Source organism: Molothrus ater, chromosome 25 (assembly GCF_012460135.2).
Source record: "Molothrus ater isolate BHLD 08-10-18 breed brown headed cowbird chromosome 25, BPBGC_Mater_1.1, whole genome shotgun sequence".
NCBI classification, from domain to species: domain Eukaryota; kingdom Metazoa; phylum Chordata; class Aves; order Passeriformes; family Icteridae; genus Molothrus; species Molothrus ater.
This window is the reverse complement of record NC_050502.2, coordinates 4,178,943-4,200,798: the sequence shown is the minus strand read 5'-3', so window position 1 is coordinate 4,200,798 and position 21,856 is coordinate 4,178,943. Positions and strand designations below refer to the sequence as shown.

The window sequence follows — 21,856 nt, the reverse complement described above, 5'->3', positions numbered from 1 at the left end:
GGAAGGAAGGAAGGAAGGAAGGAAGGAAGGAAGGAAGGAAGGAAGGAAGGAAGGAAGGAAGGAAGGAAGGAAGGAAGGAAGGAAGGAAGGAAGGAAGGAAGGAAGGAAGGAAGGAAGGAAGGAAGGAAGGAAGGAAGGAAGGAAGGAAGGAAGGAAGGAAGGAAGGAAGGAAGGAAGGAAGGAAGGAAGGAAGGAAGGAAGGAAGGAAGGAAGGAAGGAAGGAAGGAAGGAAGGAAGGAAGGAAGGAAGGAAGGAAGGAAGGAAGGAAGGAAGGAAGGGGCAGCTCCTCCTCCAGGGGCACATTCCCATGTCCTGAGGTTTTCCTGGATTTCCCAGAGGCTCAGATGGGATTTTTGGAGGAATTCCCAGAGAATCCCTGAGCTGTCCCTCCCTGGGAGTGTCCAAGGCCAGCCTGGAACTCTCTGGGACAGGAAAAAGGGGTGGGACTGGGGGATCTTTGCTGTTTCTGCCATCCCAAAGCATTCCATGATTTCTGTTTTGGCAGAAAGCAGCCATGGAAGATCAGGGGAAGTTCCCCATGCATCCCAAAACCCCAGCCCAGGAAAGCAGTGCCCATCCAAGGGGAAAGCAGGCAGAGAGTTTTTATCCTGAGGACAGCTCCAATCCTTTATTCCTGATTTAAATTCCTTTATCCCCTCCAAAAAATCCAGAATAAACCTTGGGTTAAACCCCAGCGGGCCAAGGTGGGGCTGCAATGTGACAAAACCCCACCTTTCCTCCTTCTCCTGCTTCCCAGCTCCAGGAAAAAACCTGGATTTTGGGATCAAAGCAGCACCTCAGGGGCTCCAACAATTGAATTCTTCAGTCCTGTGGAGAAGCTGCAGCTCTGGAGCAGGAATTGCTCCCCTCCAAGTGCAGATAAAGAATTCCCAGGGGGATTTGTGTGCTCCAGCTGCATGCGCTGCCTGCAGCGCGGCTGTGCCGCTTCCAGCAGGGAGAAATCCCAATTTCCGTTTTAAAGCAGATTTTAACTCTTCAGAATTTTAAAAAATCTGCTTTAGAACCCCTCTCACATCCCCCATTTCCACCTTTGTTTTTTATTTTCAGGAATAGTGCAGGAAATTCCCTGTTTCTTTCTTTATTCCAGCAGGTTTTTTTTTAAAAATCCTGATCATCAGGAAAATCAACCTTGGGGTTGTTTTAGGGATGAATAAAGTGAAAACAAAGAGAGGAAAACACAGATTGGGCTCCAAGGTGGGAATTCTGAGTGAATTTTGGTTTTTTTAAGGAATAAACCTCCAAGAATTTGGAATTTCTTCCCAAAACTCCCTGAGAATTCCAGAGATGCCCAGGGAATGACCAGAGGTGGAGCAGAACCCTTGAGGGCGTCACCTCCAAAGGGAGCTGGCAGCAGGATTTTGGTAAAATCCCCAAAAAATTCTTCATCCCATTCCTTGAGAATCCCTGGGAAAATGCAGTTTATTCCTCCAGCCCTGATTTTGGGATCATTTCCCAGCCTCTGTCAGGAATTCCAGCTTCAGAGGAGCCCCCCTGGATGGAATTCCCTGCCCTAAACCCCAAGGAATGACAAACACCACCCAGAAATCCAACCCAAAAATTGGATTTTCCAGCTGTTTTTTCCCCCAAATGTATCTTGCAAATCTCTTTATTACAACACACAGATTAGTCCTGAATCGTTTCTTATGTACAGAAATAGAATTTTTTTAGGTAGAAAAAACCCCAACAAAGCGGCCACAAATCAAAAGAAAATCCATAGAAAGCCAAATCCAAACTTTCCCCCCCCAAAATGATACAAAAATAAAAATCTGCAGATCACAGTTTTGATTTAATTCCCTCCAAGTTTTGCTTCCCATATATTTTAAGGAATTTTAGAAGGGAAAAAAGGGAGCTCTGAGGTGTTCAGGGATGGGTTTGGTGCTAATTAAATTCCATTTCCTGCTGGAACAGCTGGAATGAAAGGAGGTTGGAGAAGTGGGAAAAATTCATTCATGGGAATTCTGATTTAAAAAAAAAAAATCTCATTTTTTTCCAAGGTTTGAACCCTTTGGAAGCAGCTCTTCTCCTTCTTGAGATCCCATTTTTCCAAGCAGTTCTGGATTCCCAGCATTCCCAAGGTTTCTCCTGAGCACCAAGAAATCCGAGTTGTCCGGAAAGAACTGAAGCACCACAATCCCAAAAAAATTCCCCAAAAAATCCCAAAAATCTCAGGGATTGGGAGATCCGAGGGAAAAAAAACCAACTGGGAGATCCATGGAAAAATTCACGTTGTGTGTTTTCCTTGGAATGGTCAGAAATCCACACTTTTTTCTTCTTGGAATTCCATTTTTTTGGGTTTTTTTTTGGTTGGTTTGCCCCCTCCTGAATTAAAAAGCAAAATCCAATGTGAGTAAAATCCTCCAAAAATTCCAAATAGATTTTTCAGGATTTGAGGGAATGATGCAAATTATTTTTTTTTTTTCCTGAGGAAAAAAAATCAAATTTTTGGGATGGCAAACAGTTGGAATTTGAATTAACGCAGCTGTAATTTAATTCATCCCCTAAATTTTCTTATTGCATCACAAAAAGAGGATTTTTCAACTCAAAGAAACCACTTCCTGCGATAAAAATAAAGGATAAATCCAAAAATTCTGGGATTTTCAAGTTAGGATAAAGCAGGAAGAAATAATTTTCTCCCAAGTTAAAAACTGAAGGAATTAAGGATAAATTTAAAGCACTTTTAAGGTTTTTCTTCTACAAAATGGAAATTATTCTGGCCAGCTGAACAAATAATTGATTTATTGACCCAACTTTGTGCAAACATTGGAATTTTTCCATTTTTATTTTCCCTGCTTGGAAAATTCCCACACCAACCTCCAGCTCCAAAGCTTTTTTTTCCCCTCATGGATTTTGATTAAATAATGTAATATTTTAAATTAAGAATATAAATAAAGAGTTTTGTCCTCTCACTGAAATGTTTCTGATGACCCCAGTGCAGACACAAAGAGTTAATACTGATTTTTGGGAAAGAAAACAAGGAATTTTTGTCTTGAAATTTTCTTTAAATCCAAGATAATTTCCTTAAATCCAAGAAAATTATCAGGACAAGCAGATTGGATATAAAAATTCACTTCAATCCCTCTCCCAAAGCAGAATTACAGCAAAGATTAATTAAATAATTCAGGAATTTTGCTCCCTAAATTCAAGCATCATCCACAGCCCTCATGGAGTTTTAATTATTAATTGGGATAAGGAATTTCCTTGCTCTAAAAAACCAAGGAATTTGTTGGACAAGCAGCCAGAACCCTTTGGAATAATCCTGGCAAAGGGAATGATTGAAATCAATCAAACCAAAGCTTGGCTGGAATATTCAAACCTCAAAAAGCTCCAGAAACACTCAAACATTGGATTATTCCAAACAAACAAAAAAAATGGGAAAAAAATCCCTTAAAGGAAGGAAAAATGAGGCTTTTGGAGAAGCTGGAAAAGATGGAGAAACACAAAAAAAAACCCCAAAAAACAAACAAAACCCTGACCTGCACATCCCTCAGGGAATCTGAAATCAAAACTGCAATTCTAGGGAGTGAACCCCATAAATATTTCCTTCAAAATAGGTTTTGCTTTGTTTTTTTTTTTTTGTTTTGTTTTTTCCAAAGTGCAAAAATCCAACGGAACAGTCCCCACACTTCCCAAGGTACGGCAGGAAAAGGCATTTTTAGGGAATGGATTGAACCCCAAGCAGTCTGGTTGTGTGTCAAGTGCTAATGAACAGGAATGCAATTAGAGCTCCTTTTTCAGGGAGCTCCAGGGGTTTTATCTGAATATCAAACCAAGAATTTGTTGAGTGGCAAACTGGGGAAAAAAAAAAAAAAAAAGGGGAAAAAACCCCAAATCCCGTTTTTCTCCCCGTTTCAGCACATGCAGCTGCCACTTGCGGTCGAGATCTCATTAAGGGAAGGGTCAGGCAAATTGCAGGAGCTGTAAGGTGCTAGAAGGGCTCAGTCCTGTGGGATTGGGATTGCTGGAGCCTGTGCAGTACCCTCAGCCTGTGCTCCGTGCTCAGGCAGTAGCCAATGGCCTCCTCAGTCTCCTGGATGCGCCTCTGGAACCTGCAGCCGTCCCGAGCCAGCTCCTCCCAGGGCCCCTTGCGATCCTCCTCGCTGCTGATGTAATACTCTGTCACCTCCTCCTGGAATGTCACCTGCAAAACAGGGGTGCAGGCAGGAATTATCAGAAAATGAATGTTTAAAGTGGTGGGTTTGGGGTTTGGAGTTGTTGAGTGGTGAAAGGGTTGGGAATTTGTTCTCAAGAGGATTGGGAAGGGATTCCTGACTGGGATGGGATTGGCAGAGGAGCTGTGGCTGCTCCATCCCTGGGAGTGTCCAAAGTCAGGAAAGCAGATAAAAACCAGAAAAAATAGATAAAAATAAATAAAATATGGCTTTAGAATATTATAGAAATAAATAAACTATGAGGCCCTTTCTGGTCCTCCTCGCTGCTGATGTAATACTCTGTCACCTCCTCCTGGAATGTCACCTGCAAAACAGGGGATGCAGGCAGGAATTATCAGAAAATGAATGTTTAAAGTGGTGGCTTTGGGGTTTGGAGTCAAAGCTGTTGAGTGGTGAAAGGGTTGGGAATCTTTTCTCAAGAGGATTGGGAAGGGATTCCTGACTGGGATGGGACTCCCAGAGGAGCTGTGGCTGCTCCATCCTGGGAGCGCCCAAAGTCAGGCTGGAGAGTGGATAAAAACATAAAAAAATAGATAAAAAGAAATAAAATATGGTTATAAAATATGATAAAAATAAATAGAATATGAGGCCCTTTCTGGTCCTCCTTGCTGCTGATGTAATACTCTGTCACCTCCTCCTGGAATGTCACCTGCAAAACAGGGGATTCAGGCTGGAGCTCTCAGAAAATGAATGTTTAAAGTGGTGGGTTTGGGGTTGGAGTTGTTGAGTGGTGAAAGGGTTGGGAATCTTTTCTCTGGAGTATTTGGAAAGGATTCCTGACTGGGATTGGAATGATGGAACTCCCAGAGGAGCTGTGGCTGCTCCATCCTGGGAGTGTCCAAAGTCAGGCTGGAGAGTGGATAAAAACATAAAAAAATAGATAGAAATAAGTAAAATATGGCTTTAAGATATTATAGAAATAAATAAACTATGAGGCCCTTTCTGGTCCTCCTCGCTGCTGATGTAATACTCTGTCACCTCCTCCTGGAATGTCACCTGCAAAACAGGGGATGCAGGCAGGAATTATCAGAAAATGAATGTTTAAAGTGGTGGGTTTGGGGTTTGGAGTCAAAGCTGTTGAGTGGTGAAAGGGTTGGGAATTTGTTCTCAAGAGGATTGGGAAGGGATTCCTGACTGGGATGGGATTGGCAGAGGAGCTGTGGCTGCTCCATCCTGGGAGTGCCCAAAGTCAGGCTGGAAAATGGATAAAAAACGGCAAAAAGGTAGATAGAAATAAGTAAAATATGGCTTTAGAATATTATAGAAATAAATAGAATATGATTAAAGCATGTGTGGGACTGCTGCTGGGACTCTGGGATCCCTGATGGAACTTTGGGATTCCTGATGGGATTGTGGGGTCACTGCTGGCACTGTGGGGTCGCTGCTGGGACTCTGGGATCCCTGCTGGAACTTTGGGATCCCTGATGGGATTTTGGGATCCCTGATGGGATTTTGGGATCCCTGATGGCACTGTGGGATCCCTGATGGGATTTTGGGGTCACTGCTGGAACTGTGGGATCCCTGATGGGATTTTGGGGTCACTGCTGGGACTCTGGGATCCCTGATGGAATTGTGGGGTCACTGCTGGAACTGTGGGATCCCTGCTGGAACTTTGGGATCCCTGATGGGATTTTGGGGTCACTGCTGGGACTGGGGGATCCCTGCTGGGATTTTGGGGTCACTGCTGGGACTCTGGGATCCCTGATGGGATTTTGGGATCCCTGCTGGAACTTTGGGATCCCTGATGGGATTTTGGGATCCCTGATGGGATTTTGGGGTCACTGCTGGAACTTTGGGATCCCTGATGGGATTTTGGGGTCACTGCTGGGACTGGGGGATTACTGAGGATTTCCTAACAACCCCAAAAAAACCCCAGAAGGGTTTTGTTGAGTCAAGAGCCCCGTGAGTCACCACGGGGACAGATAAGGGAGGAACAGGGGACAACACTCATCCCAATGTGACCTGAACAACCCGTCCTGGAGTAAAAATACCCAAAAACTGTCACAACCCCTCTCTCCTGGAATGCCAGGGGTGGAGTTCATGCAAGGAAATTAAAAATATACACACAAAAAAACCTCACAGTCCCTCCTGGAATTCCTGGAGTTCACAAAATGAAATGAATGAAAAATATACACACAAAACTCACAATCTTTCTTGGAATTCCAGGGTGGAGTTCATGTAATTAAAATATACACACCAAAACTCACAATTCTTCCTGGAATTCTAGGGGTGGAGTTTATGTGAGGAAATTTTAAATATGCACACAAAAACTGTCACAATCCCTCCTGGAATCCTAAGGGGTGGAGTTCACATAATGAAATTAATTAAAAATATAGACATAAAAACTGTCACAATCCCTCCTGGAATTCCAGAGGGTGGAGTTCATGTAATGAAATTAAAAATATACACAAATAAACTGTCACAATCTCTCTTGGAATTCTAGGGGTGGAGTTCATGTAATGAAATTAAAAATATACAAAAATAAACTGTCACAATCTCTCTTGGAATCCTAAGGGGTGGAGTTAATATATTGAAATTAATTAAAAATATAGACATAAAAACTGTCACAATCCCTCCTGGAATTCCAGAGGGTGGAGTTCATGTGATGAAATTAAAAATACACACAAATAAACTGTCACAATCCCTCTTGGAATTCTAGGGGTGGAGTTCACATAAGAAATTAAAAATATACAGAAAACCTGTCACTTTTAAGTCCTTTTAGCAGCTATATAAGTAAATAAAGGAATTGATAGGCTCAGGATGTGCACTTGGCAGGGTTTAGACTAAGGTCATAGGAAGGATTTAAGTCTGAGTTAAACCCAGCTTATTTTAGGCTCCTGCTGGACTGTTTTGACTTTATTTGGCATTCAGCTATAAAAAGGCACAAACTGAAATCAGGATTTACTCTAAAATCAGGATTGACTCCTCCAAACCAGCTCTGCTCCAGGACAAATATTCCTGGAAGCAGGAAAAAACCCCATGGAAATGTAAAAAACAAATAAATAAAAAACGCTGCTCCATTCCTGGGATTTATCAGCACAACGAGGAGGGTGTTGGTGCTGCAGGGAGCTTCCAAACAGGAAAATCTGGAATTCCAGAAGGGTTTGGGTGATCCCGTTCCATGAGGGACAATTCCCAGTGTCCCGGGGGGTGTTTTGTGCAAGGATAGGAGCAAGAGATCTCCAAAATTCAGCATTTTTGGGTCACGGAATTCCCTGGTGCCAAAAGTCCCTGGGAGCGGAGCCAGGAGGGGCCACACGGGCCCTCACAGAGCTGAGCCCGAAGTGCCACCAACACCGCCGGGTTTCCCGGCTTTGGGATCAACACCCGGCGGGATTCCAGCCGGGAACGGCCCTGAATAATCCCAAAAATCCCCGGGGATCCTCAGGAATGTGCCCGGCGCCCTGCAGGAGCTGCTTTAGGAGCTGTTACATCAGCCCGTCCCCACCTTGCAGCTTTTTTACATCAGTCGGAGCCACAACTCCCGGGGCTCTGATGTCATTTGGGACATTGCGGCCACCTCATCCCTTCTTTCAGCACAGCCCCGACAGCACCCGAGCCAAAAATTCCTGCTGCAATCGCAGCCCTGCCACTTGGGAGTGCTCGAAGTTAATCATTAATGGGAATTAATGCAGGAAAATAAATGTATCTGCTGGAAAAATAATGTGAAATAATTATAAATATTTGCTATTTGCGTGGTTTGTTCCACCACTGGATTGCCCAAGGATTTGGTATTCGAGTCATTCCTCATCCAGATGTTTGATGTATCCACCTTGAACATCTGCAGCACCACAAAATTTAGGATAAATTCCTGTTTATCTGCACCCCAGCACAGGTATTATTATTATTATTATTATTATTATTATTATTATTATTATTATTATTATTATTATTATTATTGCCCAAATTACTTTTAAAAAAATCAAATTACTCTGTTTGGGCTCAAAAGCCCAGTTTTTGATTACATCCCTCCCATAAATAACTATCCCATAAATAGCTATCCATACTTGTAATAGAAATATTCTATTTATAAATATTATAATTTAATATTAGAATATTTAATCATATCTTAAACGGAAATGGGAATATTGGGATAATTTATATGGGAACCTCAGTTTAGTCCAGCGCACTGAACAAGCCAACCTGAGTTATGAAAAAATCCTAAAAAATCTTTCGGTTTCAGGTCCTAAATAACTTAAACTGGTGCTTTTCAGGGAAACTCGTCACAGCTCTGGAGTTTTTCAGGGAAAAATTTCCACTCCAGGCCTGGAGTTTCTCTGACATCGAAACCACAAGAGGAACTGAAGAGAAATTACAACTCAAAACGGAAAATGGAACTTTGAGTCTAGAGGAAAAAAAAAAAAAATCTTCGTCAGCGAGTCTCAGAATGAGTCTCAGAATTTCCCATCACGTGCCGAGGATGAGGCGCAGCATTCCAGGGAAATTATCAGCACACACGGAACGCTGACCTCACCCCCACTTGGCGCACTGTGGGTTTGTTTGATTATTTTTTTTCCTCTCAACAATCCCGAAACACAAAAATATGAATAAAATCTCTCTACCTTTTTCCGCTTGGAACTCGCAGTTTTCTCCCTGCTCTGCCCCGGCTCAGCGCTCCCGCAGTTGTGTTTTTCCAGCTGTACCCTACACACGCTGAAACGCTCCGAGGAGGCAGAAATCGCCCTCTCCGCCCCTTGGAAACCCGGCGTCCCTTTTCTCTCCGCTGTCTGAAAGGCCGCCGTGAAATTTAAAGGGTTATAGGGATCGTCCGAGCTACAGAACGAGTTCCAGAGCTTCAAGCTCTCCGCCTCATCCACGCTCTCACAGTCCCACTCGTCCTCCTCGGAACTAGGCGAGCCCTCGGAGGACTCTGCCCACGAGTCTTCCTCCTCCTCCTCCTCCTCCTCCTCCACGTCCGACATTTCCTTTCCCGGCTCGCTGGAAGACGTCTGGATGGTGGCTGTGAAGTTCTGAGGGTTGTAGGGATCCAAGCTGTAGAAGGAATTCCACAGATGAAGCCTCTCCCCGTCCTGGCTGCCGGCGTCTGAGTCCGAGGGCAGCTCTTCGCTGTCAAACCCATCATCATCATCTTCATCATCATCACCATCATCCCAGTCTTCCTCACCCTCACTCTCCTCCCCGCTGGATACTCCCCCGATGATATAATCGATTAATTTATTCGCACAGGCAGGTCTGGTGGAAATTGGGAAGTCTTGCTCCGTTTCCGAGTCCTCACGTTCCTCTCCAGCCAAGGTTTCCTCCTCCTCCTCAGCCGCACCCCGGAGCCCCTCCTGCTCCTCGGGGAGGCCCCCGGGCTGTCCCCCCACACCCTCGGGCTGCTCTACATCCCCGCTATTGCCGCGCCGCTCCCCAATTTCCCGGCAGACGCCCCTGTTCTGCTGCTGCTGCTCCTCCTCCAGGCTGTGGTAGCCGTGGTCGGGGTCGGGCACGGGCAGATGCCAGCGCTGGAGGAACGCCAGGCGCTTGCTGCGCAGGAATTCAACCTCGGGCAAGCCCTCGGCTCGCAGGGGCTGCGGCAGGTGGCTCTTGCCCTGCTCCAAGCCAGGCACGTACAAATCCATGGGAAGGGCTCCCAGACTGTTCCTTACCAGCCCTGCTCCCCACAGCCCCGCCGGCGGCTCCGGGCCGCCCTCCGGCCGCTTCTCCGGGAGTTTCTCCTCGGTCCAGTCCAGCGAGGTGTCCGCCCTGGGCAGCAGCACCAGCGGCGGCGGTGCCTTGGCGGGGCAGAGCGCGGAGCTCAGCGCGGCGCCGGGCAGCAGCCGCTGCAGGAGGGCGGGAAGCGGCGACAGCAGCTGCGACACCACGCGCAGCCACGAGAAGGGCGGGCTCGCTTGGGACGAGCCGCCGGCGGGCGCCGCGCTGGGCCCCGCCAGCTTCGGCCAGGCCCCGGCCAGGCCCAGTCGGGCCCATCCCAAGCCGGGGCCGGCGTGTTCGCGTCCGCTGTGCTCCATGAGGCCGTTCAGCGCTGCCAGCGGTGCGGAGGGGTGTGTGGAGCGGCGCTCCGTGGCGGGGCGGTGAGTCTGAAGGCTCGGCGGGCGGCGGGCAGCTCCGGTTCGGGTTTCGACTCCATCCTGAGGCAGCTTCAGCACAAAATGGCGGCGCCGCCGCCTCAACGCTTCCCGTCCCCAGAGGGAGGGGCGGGGCATCACCTTCTCTGCCCCGCCCACTCGCGTCACCACCTCCCATTGGGCGGTGACGGTGATGCCACGCCCACTCCCTCGTGTGGCCACGCCCCGCTGGGATTGCATCAGCCAGCGCGCGGCGCACGGCAGCGCCCCCTGGCGGCGCGGCGGGGTCTGGGGGGAGCGGGGGCACCCCGAGCCCACCCGGGGCTGGTCAGGGGACACTTTGGGGACACCCTGGAGACACTTTGTGAGCCCCAGGGACAGCGCTGGGTGAGGGACGCACTGGGAAAGGAGCTGGAGGATGCTGGGGGTTGAGGGAGGCAGACCCCAGACCCCCAGGGCTCGGTGTTCTGGAGGGTGCGGTGGGCCGAGGTGCGGGCAGATGTGTGTCCAGATGTGCAGGCAGGGGGCAGATGTGCCACCCCTGCCTTTCATCCCCTTTTTTGATCCCATTCCCGTGTTCCAGGCAGGAGGGCCCTAAGGCAGGAGATTCCCAACTCCCTCACCCTCGAGAAGCCAGACCGCCCCCCCCACGCCCCAACAGCCACCAGATCCAATATTTAAAACTTTTAATATAAAGGTTAAAGTTAATTATTCTCGATCCTGAGAAACATTTCGTCCGTTTACGGAGCTGTCGCTGTAAACAAAGCACCACAGGCACCAAGCCCGCACCCGGGGCCGGGTTGCAGGCGGGAAGGACACAGATGTCCCCAGCGCAGGGGGACAGCAACGGGACGGGCAACTCGCCACGCCGCTCTCCTTTGGGAGCGAATTCCCCGCGGTGGGAATTGCCCAGTTCCTGGGGTGGGAGAGGTCCACACGCCCCCCAACTCTCCCTGTGCTACCTCGCCCTCCCCTCTGCCCCGGTGCTCACACTACTCGTTATTAAAAAAATTAAAATACAGATATCCCAAAGGAAGAAATAACCCCACGAACCGCCCCACGCCCCGCCCTCCCCGCGTTGCTCCCTTGACACAAGGTAAACTTAAAAAAGAAGCCACTTTTGGGGACTCAGAGGGTGCCGTGGCCGCGGGAGCCCAGGGCGAACCAGCCCATCTTCTCCTGGGCCAGGTCCAGGTCGCGGAGGCGAATCCCAACCTCCCCCAGCAGGATGTTCTCCCAAAATCCTTCCTCGCTCAGCACGCTCAGCCGCAGCTCCCGCTGCTCCAGGTCCCCCCGGGGGATCCCGTCGTACACCAGCTGTGGGACACAACGGGGACAAACCCTCAGCCACGGCCACCCCTGGGGACACCCCAAACCCGTCCCTGTCCCTCCTCCCTACCATCTCGTTGTAGGTGGGGTTGCAGGTTTTCCGGGCCACTTTGGTTTTCCTCTTGGTGGTTTTTTGGGGGTCGGGCAGCAGGTAGGTCTTGACGTAGGGGTCGGGGTCGTTGCCGTCCTGCAGGGGTGGCTGCGGGGCACATTGGGGACACGCTGTGAGCACAGGGAGGGGACAGCCCCCCAGCCCCGCTCCCGTGGGTGCCGTGGGTCCTACCAGCCCTCGGATGTGCATCACCATGATGAAGAGCTTGTTGTTCTTGTAGGAGATGGAGAGTTTCACCTCCCCGCCGACCTTGCCCAGGGATCGAGCCCACGTGGCGTCTGGAGAGGGGGACAGGAGGGATGGGACACCCCTGACGTCACCCCTTGCCATCAACCCCCAAAGTCACCCCCCAAAATCACCCCTTCCCCACCTGCCGGCTTTGGGGTCGGGTTGGTTCCAGCCGCCTTCTCATCACGGGGCAGGGGGTGGAAGAAGGTGTAGATGAGGTCACACTGCAGGGTCAGGAGGTGACATTAGTGGTGACAGCAGTGACAACAAACCCGCCATTCAAAACCAGGGCGTGCGCCAATGCTCTACATGGCGCACACGTTGATGCTCTACGAGCTGTGTTGTCCCCAAGTGTTTCCCCACCTCGCTGGTGGCCCTGGCGCTGTCCCCACCTCCCCGCAGCCCCCATCCCGTGTCCCCACCTCTGCCACCTCAGGGGCAGCATGGATCAGGTGCCAGATGTAGCCGTTGAGCTCCTCCTTGCGCCGCTCGGCCACCGCCTCGCCCCGCGAGCGCCCGATGATGAACCTGCTGGGGAAGCTGCGGGGACAGACAGACACTCAGCGGGGCCCCAGGGGCTTTTGGGGAGTCCCTGGAGGTCCTGAGGGGCTTCAGGGCTACCTGGGCAGCAGCGAGGAGGGGAAGAGGAGGCGCAGTTTGTTGTGCAGCTCCTGGAACTCCTCGAAGGTGCGCTGCACGAAGGTGACCTCGCCGGGGTTGTCCCTCTGCACCTTCACCACGTAGGTCTGCAAAGAGGCAGGGCTGTGACGTGGGATGGCGGAGCTGGGGCGCCCCGAGCCCAGCCTGGGGCCTGTCCCCAGCTGTCCCCACTCACGTAGCCCTTGCTGGGGTTGAAGACCCTCTCGTGGCGGCAGAGGAAGACGTCGCGGATCCGGCCGGACGTCTTGAGGGTGTGTGTGCGGGGCGCGAAGGACAGCGTGGGCCGCGCCTCCGAGCCCGTGAACTTCATCTGCGCCAGGTTGTGGATGAAGAAGTTGAGCTTGGTGGCCACGCTGCCCAGGCTGGACTCGATCAACCTGCAACGAGGCCACCGCCCGCTCAGTGCCACCGTGTGGCGGCGTACACAGGAGTCCCAGGAAGAGGGGAGAGACGAGGATGTGACTCCACGTTTCAGAAGGCTGATTTATTATTTTATGATATAGATTATCTTAAAAATATAATATGTTTATATTATATGTTTATACAATATATATAATATATATTTAAATATATATTAATAATATATAATAATAACCTCTATTATATATTATATATAATAATATATATAACAATATATATTATATATGTAATAATATATAGTAATATATATTATAGGTAATATATATTATATACATACATATATATATAATATTATATATATAGTATTTATATACTATAAAATATATACTAAAATAAGAGAAGAAAGGATTTCATCAGAAGGCTTGCAAGCAAAGGAAAAAATTGGAATGAATAACAAAAGCTCCTGACTCTCAGAGAGTCTGAGACAGCTGGACTGTGATTGGCCATTAATTAGAAACAACCACATGAGACCAATCCCAGATGCACCTGTTGCATTCCACAGCAGCAGATAATCAATGTTTACATTTTGTTCCTGAGGCCTCTCAGCTTCTCAGGAGAAACAATCCTAAGGAAAGGATTTTTCATAAAACATGTCTGTGACACCACCGTCCGAGGGAGCCTCCAGCCGCTGCTGTGTCACCCTCCCCTGGTGTCCCCTACCTGGTGAAGTAGGTGGTGGCATCAGCATCAGAGTCCTGCGGCCTCAGCGCATCGTAAACGTACTTGAGGTCCTCCAGGTCAGAGAGCTCGGGGATGCCACAGGAGAGCATCTGGCAGGGAGGGCAGGGGTGAGCACAGGGGACAAAGGGACCCCCGTGCCGCGCGGAGGGGAATTTTCTGGCCCCCCCCCGGCTCTCACCAGCCCCAGCAGGTTGAGGAAGAGGTGGGTGTGCTTGCGGATCAGGTTGTAGGCCTGGCAGCACAGGTCCACGAAGTCGTGGAAGCGGCTGGAGGGCTTGTCCCCACCGTTGATGACATATGCCATGTCCGAGGTGAAGACAAATGGCGCACGGTCCCTGTGTTGGGGGACAGGAGGGACAAAGTGAGCTGGGGTGGGGGGCAGGATGAGAAGAGGGAGAAGTCGCCCACTGCCAGGACATGGAGAGGAGGAGGTCACTGATCACCAGGATGAGGAGAGGGAGAGGTCACCCACCACCAGGACAGGGAGAGAAGGAGGTCACCTCCCACCAGGACAAGGAAAGGGAGAGGTCACCCACCACCAGGACAAGGACAGAAGGAGGTCACCTCCCACCAGGACAAGGAAAGGGAAAGGTCACCCACCACCAGGACAAGGACAGAAGGAGGTCACCTCCCACCAGGACAAGAAGAGGGAGAGGTCACCTATTGCCAGGACGTGGAGAGGGAGAGGTCACCCACCACCAGGATGAGGAGAGGGAGAGGTCACTGTGGCCACCACTGGGATGACAGGGAGAGGTCACCCACCACCAGGACATGAAGGAGAGGTCACCCACCACAAAGATATGAAGGAGGGGTCACCCACCACCAGGACAAGGACAGGGAGCTTCCCCCTCAGCAGGGAGGAGGGCAGGAGGTCCCAGGGGCCTCTCTCACCTCTTGATGTTGCCGAACATCTGGGCGTGGCCCAGGAACCGGCCGAAATCGATGTGGAACATGTGGCCCGTGGTCTTGAGCATGATGTTGTCGTTGTGCCTGTCGCAGATGCCCAGTACGTAGGTGGCCACGCAGCAGCCGGCGCAGGAGTAGATGAAGTTTTCCACAGCCTGTAAGGAAGAGGGAAGGACATGGAGAAAGCATGGAAGCAAGGGGCTGGTCCCTGGAATGGAGGACGCGAGGAGCGGGGATTCTTCCTCACCTTCTCGTACTCATCCTCCTCGGGGTTGTGTTTCTGCAGCCAGTCCGCCAGCGGCCGGTCCTTGAAGGAGCCGGTCACGCCGTGCTCCACCTGGATCTTCCGCAGGGTCTCGGCGTTGGGGATCATCTCCACCATGCCTGGCAGGTGGGACAGCAGGGTGAGACCCTTCAACCCCAAGAACCAAGACCCTGACCCCCTCTGTCACCAACCCAACCGCTCCTCACCCGTCACCACTGCGTGACAGGGATGGGCTGGTGGGATCAGACCCCAGGATGTCCTGGGCCATCCCCAGCCCCACTGGGGACCCCTGGGGACACCCAAACTCCATCTCACCTCGCCCACGGCCGGTGGAGAAGCAGCGGAAGATGACCATGCGCATGTCCAGCCCCTCCTGCACCCAGATCTTGTTCATGATGCGGATCATCTGCAGCGTCAGCATGTCCTGCCGCAGGTCATCGCCACACTGCCGGGGGAAGAGCCACCAGGGCCATCAGGGCCAGGGGAGAACCATCAGAGCCAGGGGAGAATCATCAGGGACACCAGAGCCATCAGGGCCAGGGGAGAGCCATCAGAGTGAAGGGAGAGCAATCAGGGCCACCACAGCCATCAGAGCCAGGGGAGAACAATCAGGGCCACCAAAGCATTCAGGGCCACCAGAGCCATCAGAGCCAGGGGAGAACAATCAGGGCCACCAAAGCATTCAGGGCCACCAGAGCCATCAGGGCCAGGGGAGAACAATCAGGGCCACCAAAGCATTCAGGGCCACCAGAGCCATCAGGGCCAGAGGAGAGCATCAGGGCCAGGGGAGAACCATCAGGGCCAGGGGAGAACCTCCAGGGCCACCAGAGACACCAGAGCCAGGGTAGAATGATCAGGGCCAGGGGAGAACCTCCAGGGCCAGCAGAGCCATCAGGGCCAGGGGAGAACCATCAGGGCCACCAAAGACACGAGAGCCAGGGGAGAACCACCAGAGCCAGGGAGGAGCCACCAGAGCCATCAGAGCCCTCAGAGCCCACAGCAGGGGGATCCTTGGAGGGCTGTGCCAGGATTTGGGCATTCCCAAAGGCGCCAGGCTGACCTTGAAGATGACGCGGATGTTCTCCCCGAGCGGGTCCACGTTCTGGAAGGAGAGCTTCAGCGGGACGGCGTTGGAGTTGAAGTAGGAGCAGTCCTGCCGTGGGAAGGAGGGCAGGGGCAGCCGGTCAGGGCGAGCTGGGGGCGGGCAGGGGAGCCCCCCGAGCCCCCCGGGCTGGCACTCACCCGGGGCACGATGCCCTTGACCAGCAGGCTGGGGCTGAGCGGCAGCCGGCACGAGCCGTGGGCCTTGAAGAACTGCGCCACGTCCTCCAGCCCCTCGCGCAGGATGGCCTGGGGAAGGGAACGAGAGCCGTGGGAACGGGGTGGGATCCGTGGGAATGGGGTGGGGATGGGATGGGATCCATGGGAATGGGGTGGGGATGGGATCCATGGGAATAGGGTGGGATGGGGATGGGAACCGTGGGAATGGGATGGAATCCATGGGAATGTGATGGAATGGGATGGGCAAGGGACATGGTGGGAATGGGATGGGGATGGGATGGGCATGGGGTAGGGTGGGATGGGATGGAAATGGAATGAGGTGGGGGGCAAGGGATAGAGAGACCATGGAATAGGGCAGGCATGGACAGGGTGGGGATGGGATGGGAAGGAACAGCGTGACCATGGTATAGAAATGGGATAGAGAGGGGTGGCCATGGAAAGGGGTCAGCATGGGATGGAGTATGCATGGAATATAAAACCCAGGGTGCACATGGGATAGGGTAGGAACGTGATGGGACAAGGCGGGCATGGGACAGGAGGGATGAGTGTGGGACAGGGGCTGCACCCTCCCAGCACCCTGGCACCCACCTGGCGGGCGGATGGGGCAGCATCCCGGACCTGCTGTGCCAGCCTGGCCAGTGTGCTGACCAACAGGCACTGCCGGTCAAACTCCTCGCGCAGCCCCTTCCCGCAGCAGCACAGCAGCGCTGCCAGCAGGTACTGGTACCGGATGCTGAACTGGGAGTCCTTGAGGCCATCCTTCAGCAGCCTGCTGGGGACACACAGGGTCAGGCCAGGCTTGGGGTGGCTCTCGGTTTGGGGACACACGGAGTCAGGCCAGGCTTGGGGTGGCCCTTGGCTTGGGGACACATGGGGTCTGGCCAGGGTGCCACCCGGCTTGGGGACTCAAGGGGTCAGGCCAGGCTCAGTGTCCCCTCTGGTTTGGGGACATGCAGGGTCAGGCCAGGCTGAAAGTGCCCCTCTGGTTTGGGGATATGCAGGGTCAGGCCAGCCTCAGGGTGCCCCCAGTGCCCCCAGAGCCCCCCAAACCCACCAGAAGAAGTAGTGGGTGATCTTCAGGTCACAGATGGCCCTCTTCATGAGGAAGCGCACCAGGGGGCTGTCCAGGTAGCACTCGTACTTCAGGGCCTGCACGGGGACAGTGTCACAGGGGCACGGTGGCACCGGTGGGCACCCCATGGCGCATCCCGCTGCCACCACGCACCTGCACCAGCTGGGGCAGGTAATCCAGCAGCTCCGTGTCCGAGATGGAGTCAATCCACTGCACAGCCGTCCTCCTCACCTCCTGGTCTGGGAACCTGCAGCCAGCACACGTTCCATGGGGTGACAGTGCCCTCCTGTGAGAGTCTGTCTGAATTTTCCTGAATCTGCCTCACGATCGTCATTTGGGGACCACTGAAGAGAAGACCCTGCCTGTCTAGAATCTCTGGCTCTGAAGGAGAAAGCCACACACCAACAAGGCCCTGAGACCTGAGAGCGTTGCTAAGTTATTGTTTTCACAGGTGTTGTTTGCTGTACACTCAGCCCAATGAGAAGGGGGCACCGTGCCCTGTTTGCAACAGCAGCCTGGGAACCTGTCCCACCTCTTGGCCTGGCTGGGCTTCTCCTGAGTTTCAGGTGGTCTCCCACAGAAGACCCTCGCCTGTTTTACAACCACCGTGACAGACTGAGATGTAAGGAGCCTCTCCATCAAGGACTGAGACATGAAACCCCCGTGTGAAAAGGCTCCTCTGCTCCTCCCAAGGACTGGGACTGAAACCCCCAGCCCGGGGCAGGTGTGTGGGGCAGGCAAGTTGACCAAAGCGAGATGTTTGCCTGCAGGTTGTGACCACTGGACCAAGAAAACAATGGTTCCCGTTTACTGCTGAGAACATGGACTACCTGTCACATCTATTCCTTACTGCATCTGTTTCCCCCCTTGCAATTTCCAATATAATTATCATAATAAAAACCTCTGAGTTAGGGAGAGATTTTGAGATCTCCCCAACGTGACAGGCGGATCCTCCACTGGACTGGACCAAAGGACTTTGTCTCTATGTTTGGTAGCTATATCTCCCCCTCTCTCTCTCTCTTCCTCTATCTTTTTCTCTCCCTTAATTTAATCCCTCTATCCCATTTTGCTGTGGTCATTCAATAAAGGTGCATTTGTTTCGATTATTACCCCAAATCCCCTGTGCCGTGTCGGTTTTTTGCACCCTGAGATCAACCCTAGGAACCATCACAACATCCGTTCACTAGGACGGATCGTGGCACCTCCTGCCACCGCCACACGGCACTCAGGTGTCCCCACAGCCCACGGGGGTGGCTTACGTGGCGTGCAGCAGCCCCAGGGCGTCCTGGTGGCTCATGGAGCTCCACTGGCTGAGCAGGGCGTAGATGTCGGGCAGGCAGCCCCAGTCCCAGCTGGGGGCACTGGCCAGCAGCATGGGCAGGGCGCCGGGGGACGCGTGGCAGTGGCAGCGCTTCTCCCACAGCCGCTGCCGGTCCGCCTCCGTCAGCCTGAGGGGACACGGGGACAGCGTCGGGTAGGGCGGGGCAGGGCTGGCGTCAGGGGGAGGGGGAGGAGGTGGCATCCCTGTGACCCCAGAACACATGGGACGTAGGGGAGGTGGCATCCCTGTGACCCCAAAACGCGTGGGAGGGTGAGGAGGTGGCATCCCTGTGACCCCAAATGTGCATGGATTAAATGGCTGTCCCCGTGCCCAGGGGGGACTGAGCTGTCCCTGGCTGTCCTGTCCCCGTGCCCAGGGGGGACTGAGCTGTTCCTGGCTGTCCCCATGCCCAGGGGGGACTGAGCTGTCCCAGGCTGTCCCCGTGCCCAGGGGGGACTGAGCTGTCCCAGGCTGTCCCCCTGCCCATGGGGGACTGAGCTGTCCCTGCCTGTCCTGTCCCCATGCCCAGGGGGGACTGAGCTGTCCCTGGCTGTCCCCATGCCCAGGGGGGACTGAGCTGTCCCTGCCTGTCCTGTCCCCATGCCCAGGGGGGACTGAGCTGTCCCAGGCTGTCCCCCTGCCCATGGGGGACTGAGCTGTCCCTGCCTGTCCTGTCCCCATGCCCAGGGGGGACTGAGCTGTCCCAGGCTGTCCCCGTGCCCAGGGGGGACTGAGCTGTCCCTGCCTGTCCCCATGCCCAGGGGGGACTGAGCTGTCCCAGGCTGTCCCCGTGCCCAGGGGGGACTGAGCTGTCCCAGGCTGTCCCCATGCCCAGAGGGGACTGAGCTGTTCCTGGCTGTCCCCGTGCCCAGGGGGGACTGAGCTGTCCCTGCCTGTCCCCCTGCCCAGGGACCCCCGAGCCAGCCCTGCTGTTCTTTGGGCAGCTGCTGACACCCGATCCCCCATGGCAGCTCCAGCCATGCCAGCCTGGCCCAGGCACCGGTCAGGTGTCCCCAAGGAGGGGACAACAGCGAGGGCAGAGCACTGGAGAACCCCCAGCTCCAAAACCCCCAGCCCTGGAGGAAGGGACACGCCCTGTGCGTGCTGAGGGGTGTCAGCGGTGTCCCCCCGGGTTTATTTACCAATACAGGGATTTTTTCTGCATGGCCTCCCGCAGCTGGCGCTGGTCCTCCTCCCCCAGGCTGCCGAAGTCGTACCTGGGGCTGGGCTCGGCCGCGGGCGGGCTGGTGAACTTCACCTCGAAGGCCGAGCTGGGGAAGTCGATCTGGGGCAGAGGCAGAGGGTGAGGGGACCCCCACAAGAGGCTTTGAGGGGGGGTCTGTGCCCCAGGACGTACCTGCAGGATGACGCTGTCGGGCTGGTTGAAGTTTGGGGCGCTGGACCTGGCCCTGGAGTTGTCCTGGGTGGCCGGCCACAAGCCCAGGAGCTTCCGCCCGCAGGTCAGGACCCTGGGGGGGACAAAGGGTGGCACTGGGGGGACAATCTGCTGGGGCACGGGGGTGGCACCGCTGCTGGTGCTGAGCTGAGGCACTGGGGACCCCATGGCACTGGGGACACTGAGGTTTTTGGGATCCCACGGCACTGGGGACCCCCAAGGTTCTGGGGACCCCATGGCACTGGGGACCCTCCTGTGCCCCCCAGGGATGCCAGCCCAGCCCCTCCCTGTGCCCAGGGTGCTGAGAACCCCATGGCACTGGGGACCCCAAGGTTCTAGGGACCCCAAGGTTCTGGGGACCCTCCTGTGCCTCCCAAGGATGCCAGCCCAGCCACTCACCATGCCCAGGGTGCTGGGAACCCCGTAGCACTGGGGACCCCAGGGTTTTGGGGATGCCAAAATGCTGGGGACCCTCCTGTCTTCCCAAGGGGTGCCAGCCCAGTCATTCTGTGCCCAGGGGACCCCACAGTACTGGGGACATCGAGGTTCTGGGGACCCCAAGGTGCTGGGGACCCTCCTGTGCCCCCCAGGGATGCCCAGCACACCCCACGTACTGCCTGAAGTTGAAGAGAGGGGTGGTGACCCAGCCCAGGGCCTCGGGGACCCTCCGCTGTTTGTTGGCCTCAGAGGAGCTGCCCGGGGGTGGCACGGGCACGGCAAACAGGGTGACACTGAGCAGGGTCTCCCGGGGCAGCCGGTTCACCTGGACCGGGAAGCAAATCCTGCAGGAGAGAGGGGGGGGACGGGCTCAGGGTGCCCGGGATGGGCTCAGGGTGCCTGGGACGGGCTCAGGGTACCATGGATGGGCTCAAGGTGCCAGGGACCAGCTCAGGGTGCAGGGGATGAGATCAGGGTGCAGGGGATGGGCTCAGGGTGCTGGGGACAGGCTCAGGGTGCCAGGGATGGGCTCAGGGTGCCAGGGTTGAGCATGGGGTGCCAGGGATGGGCTGGGGTGCCAGGGACAGGCTCAGGGTGCAGGAGATGGGCTCAGAGTGCCAGAGATAAGCTCAGGGGACCAGCTCTAGGTGCAAGGGATGGGCTCAGGATGCCAGGGACAGGCTCAGGGTGTTGGGGATGGGCTCAGGGTGCCGGGGATGGGCTCAGGGTGCCAGGGATGGGCTGGGGTGCCAGGGACAGGCTCAGGGTGCCGGGGACAGGCTCAGGGTGCCGGGGACAGGCTCAGGGTGCCACAGAGAGGCTCTTCCAGTCCCCTCCTTGGATGCCCCAGGAGAACCCGGCCCTACAGCCGCCTTTTCTGCGGACACCGGGGCGTCCCTGGAAGTCCCTGGAGGTCCCTAAAATCCCTGGAAGTCCCTGAAGTCCCTGAAGCCCCAGCCACCCCGCAGGTTTGGGGACTCCAGCCAGCTGGAGCTCCAGGAAGCCCGGCTGCCCTCTCTGCCCCGCAAAGGTGACCCCAGGGCCAGGGCCCTCCACGGGGAGCCCCGGCGGGCACTGACCTTGCCCCACCACCCGGGGGGGGCCGCCTGGGACCCCCGGGGCTGGGATTCCTCTCTGCCGCTCCCAGGGAGCTCGGGGTGGCAGCTACATCCCGCGGGAAGGACGGACAGACGGACGGACGGACGGACGGGGAAGGATCCCCGGGGAAGGATCGCCGGGCTCGCCGCCGTCCCTGTCCTTGGGGGGCACCGGCGCCGTCTAAAATTATCCCGTCCCATCCCCACCTCCCGGGCCGCCGTGGATGCCAGGCATGGCGAGGGCTCAGCACGGCCTCCCCGCCTGCTCCCGGCGCTATTTTGGGAGCAGATCCCCTTTCCCGGGGGTTGCTATTTCCGGGCAATGACACAAAAACTTCCAACACCAAAAAAAAAAAAAAAAAAAAAAAAAAAAGAAAACGGAGAGGAGGAGCAGGGGAGGGGAGGATGATGGGGAGGATGATGAAGGCAGC

The 21,856-nt window shown here is 54.4% G+C and overlaps 2 protein-coding genes across 2 annotated transcripts in view; both read right to left on the bottom strand.

The window, feature by feature from the left end:
* Positions 1-1,611: 1,611 nt before the first annotated feature.
* PPP1R15B (protein phosphatase 1 regulatory subunit 15B) lies at positions 1,612-10,332 on the bottom strand. The gene is made up of 2 exons (XM_036398447.2): positions 8,753-10,332; positions 1,612-4,159 (listed from the first exon to the last, which is right to left on the bottom strand). Exons 1-2 carry the CDS (start codon positions 10,160-10,162, stop codon positions 3,947-3,949), a joined length of 1,623 nt encoding a protein of 540 aa, XP_036254340.1. The 5' UTR covers positions 10,163-10,332; the 3' UTR covers positions 1,612-3,946.
* A 556-nt stretch (positions 10,333-10,888) lies between these two features.
* Positions 10,889-21,856, bottom strand: part of PIK3C2B (phosphatidylinositol-4-phosphate 3-kinase catalytic subunit type 2 beta) — a 29,516-nt gene continuing 18,548 nt past the window's right edge. The window contains exons 13-33 of the mRNA XM_036398549.2: positions 20,505-20,672; positions 19,852-19,963; positions 19,637-19,779; positions 18,433-18,621; positions 17,327-17,420; positions 17,156-17,250; positions 16,690-16,870; positions 16,063-16,170; positions 15,881-15,973; positions 15,136-15,265; positions 14,803-14,939; positions 14,541-14,710; positions 13,828-13,984; positions 13,629-13,738; positions 12,724-12,925; positions 12,510-12,634; positions 12,311-12,428; positions 12,031-12,112; positions 11,832-11,938; positions 11,619-11,747; positions 10,889-11,536 (exon numbers count right to left, since the gene is read on the bottom strand). Of these exons, the coding sequence (XP_036254442.1) occupies positions 11,348-11,536; positions 11,619-11,747; positions 11,832-11,938; positions 12,031-12,112; positions 12,311-12,428; positions 12,510-12,634; positions 12,724-12,925; positions 13,629-13,738; positions 13,828-13,984; positions 14,541-14,710; positions 14,803-14,939; positions 15,136-15,265; positions 15,881-15,973; positions 16,063-16,170; positions 16,690-16,870; positions 17,156-17,250; positions 17,327-17,420; positions 18,433-18,621; positions 19,637-19,779; positions 19,852-19,963; positions 20,505-20,672 (2,839 nt within the window). The 3' untranslated portion in view covers positions 10,889-11,347. The remainder of the gene's footprint in view (positions 11,537-11,618; positions 11,748-11,831; positions 11,939-12,030; positions 12,113-12,310; positions 12,429-12,509; positions 12,635-12,723; positions 12,926-13,628; positions 13,739-13,827; positions 13,985-14,540; positions 14,711-14,802; positions 14,940-15,135; positions 15,266-15,880; positions 15,974-16,062; positions 16,171-16,689; positions 16,871-17,155; positions 17,251-17,326; positions 17,421-18,432; positions 18,622-19,636; positions 19,780-19,851; positions 19,964-20,504; positions 20,673-21,856) is intronic.

Bases quoted from the DNA above. Each gene is read 5' to 3' on its own strand.
- PPP1R15B (XM_036398447.2), bottom strand. From the start codon at position 10,162: ATGGAGCACAGCGGACGCGAACACGCCGGCCCCGGCTTGGGATGGGCC. The intron at 4,160-8,752 runs GTAGAGAGATTT...CCTGTTTTGCAG, and splicing joins CGAGTTCCAAGCGGAAAAAG to GTGACATTCCAGGAGGAGGT.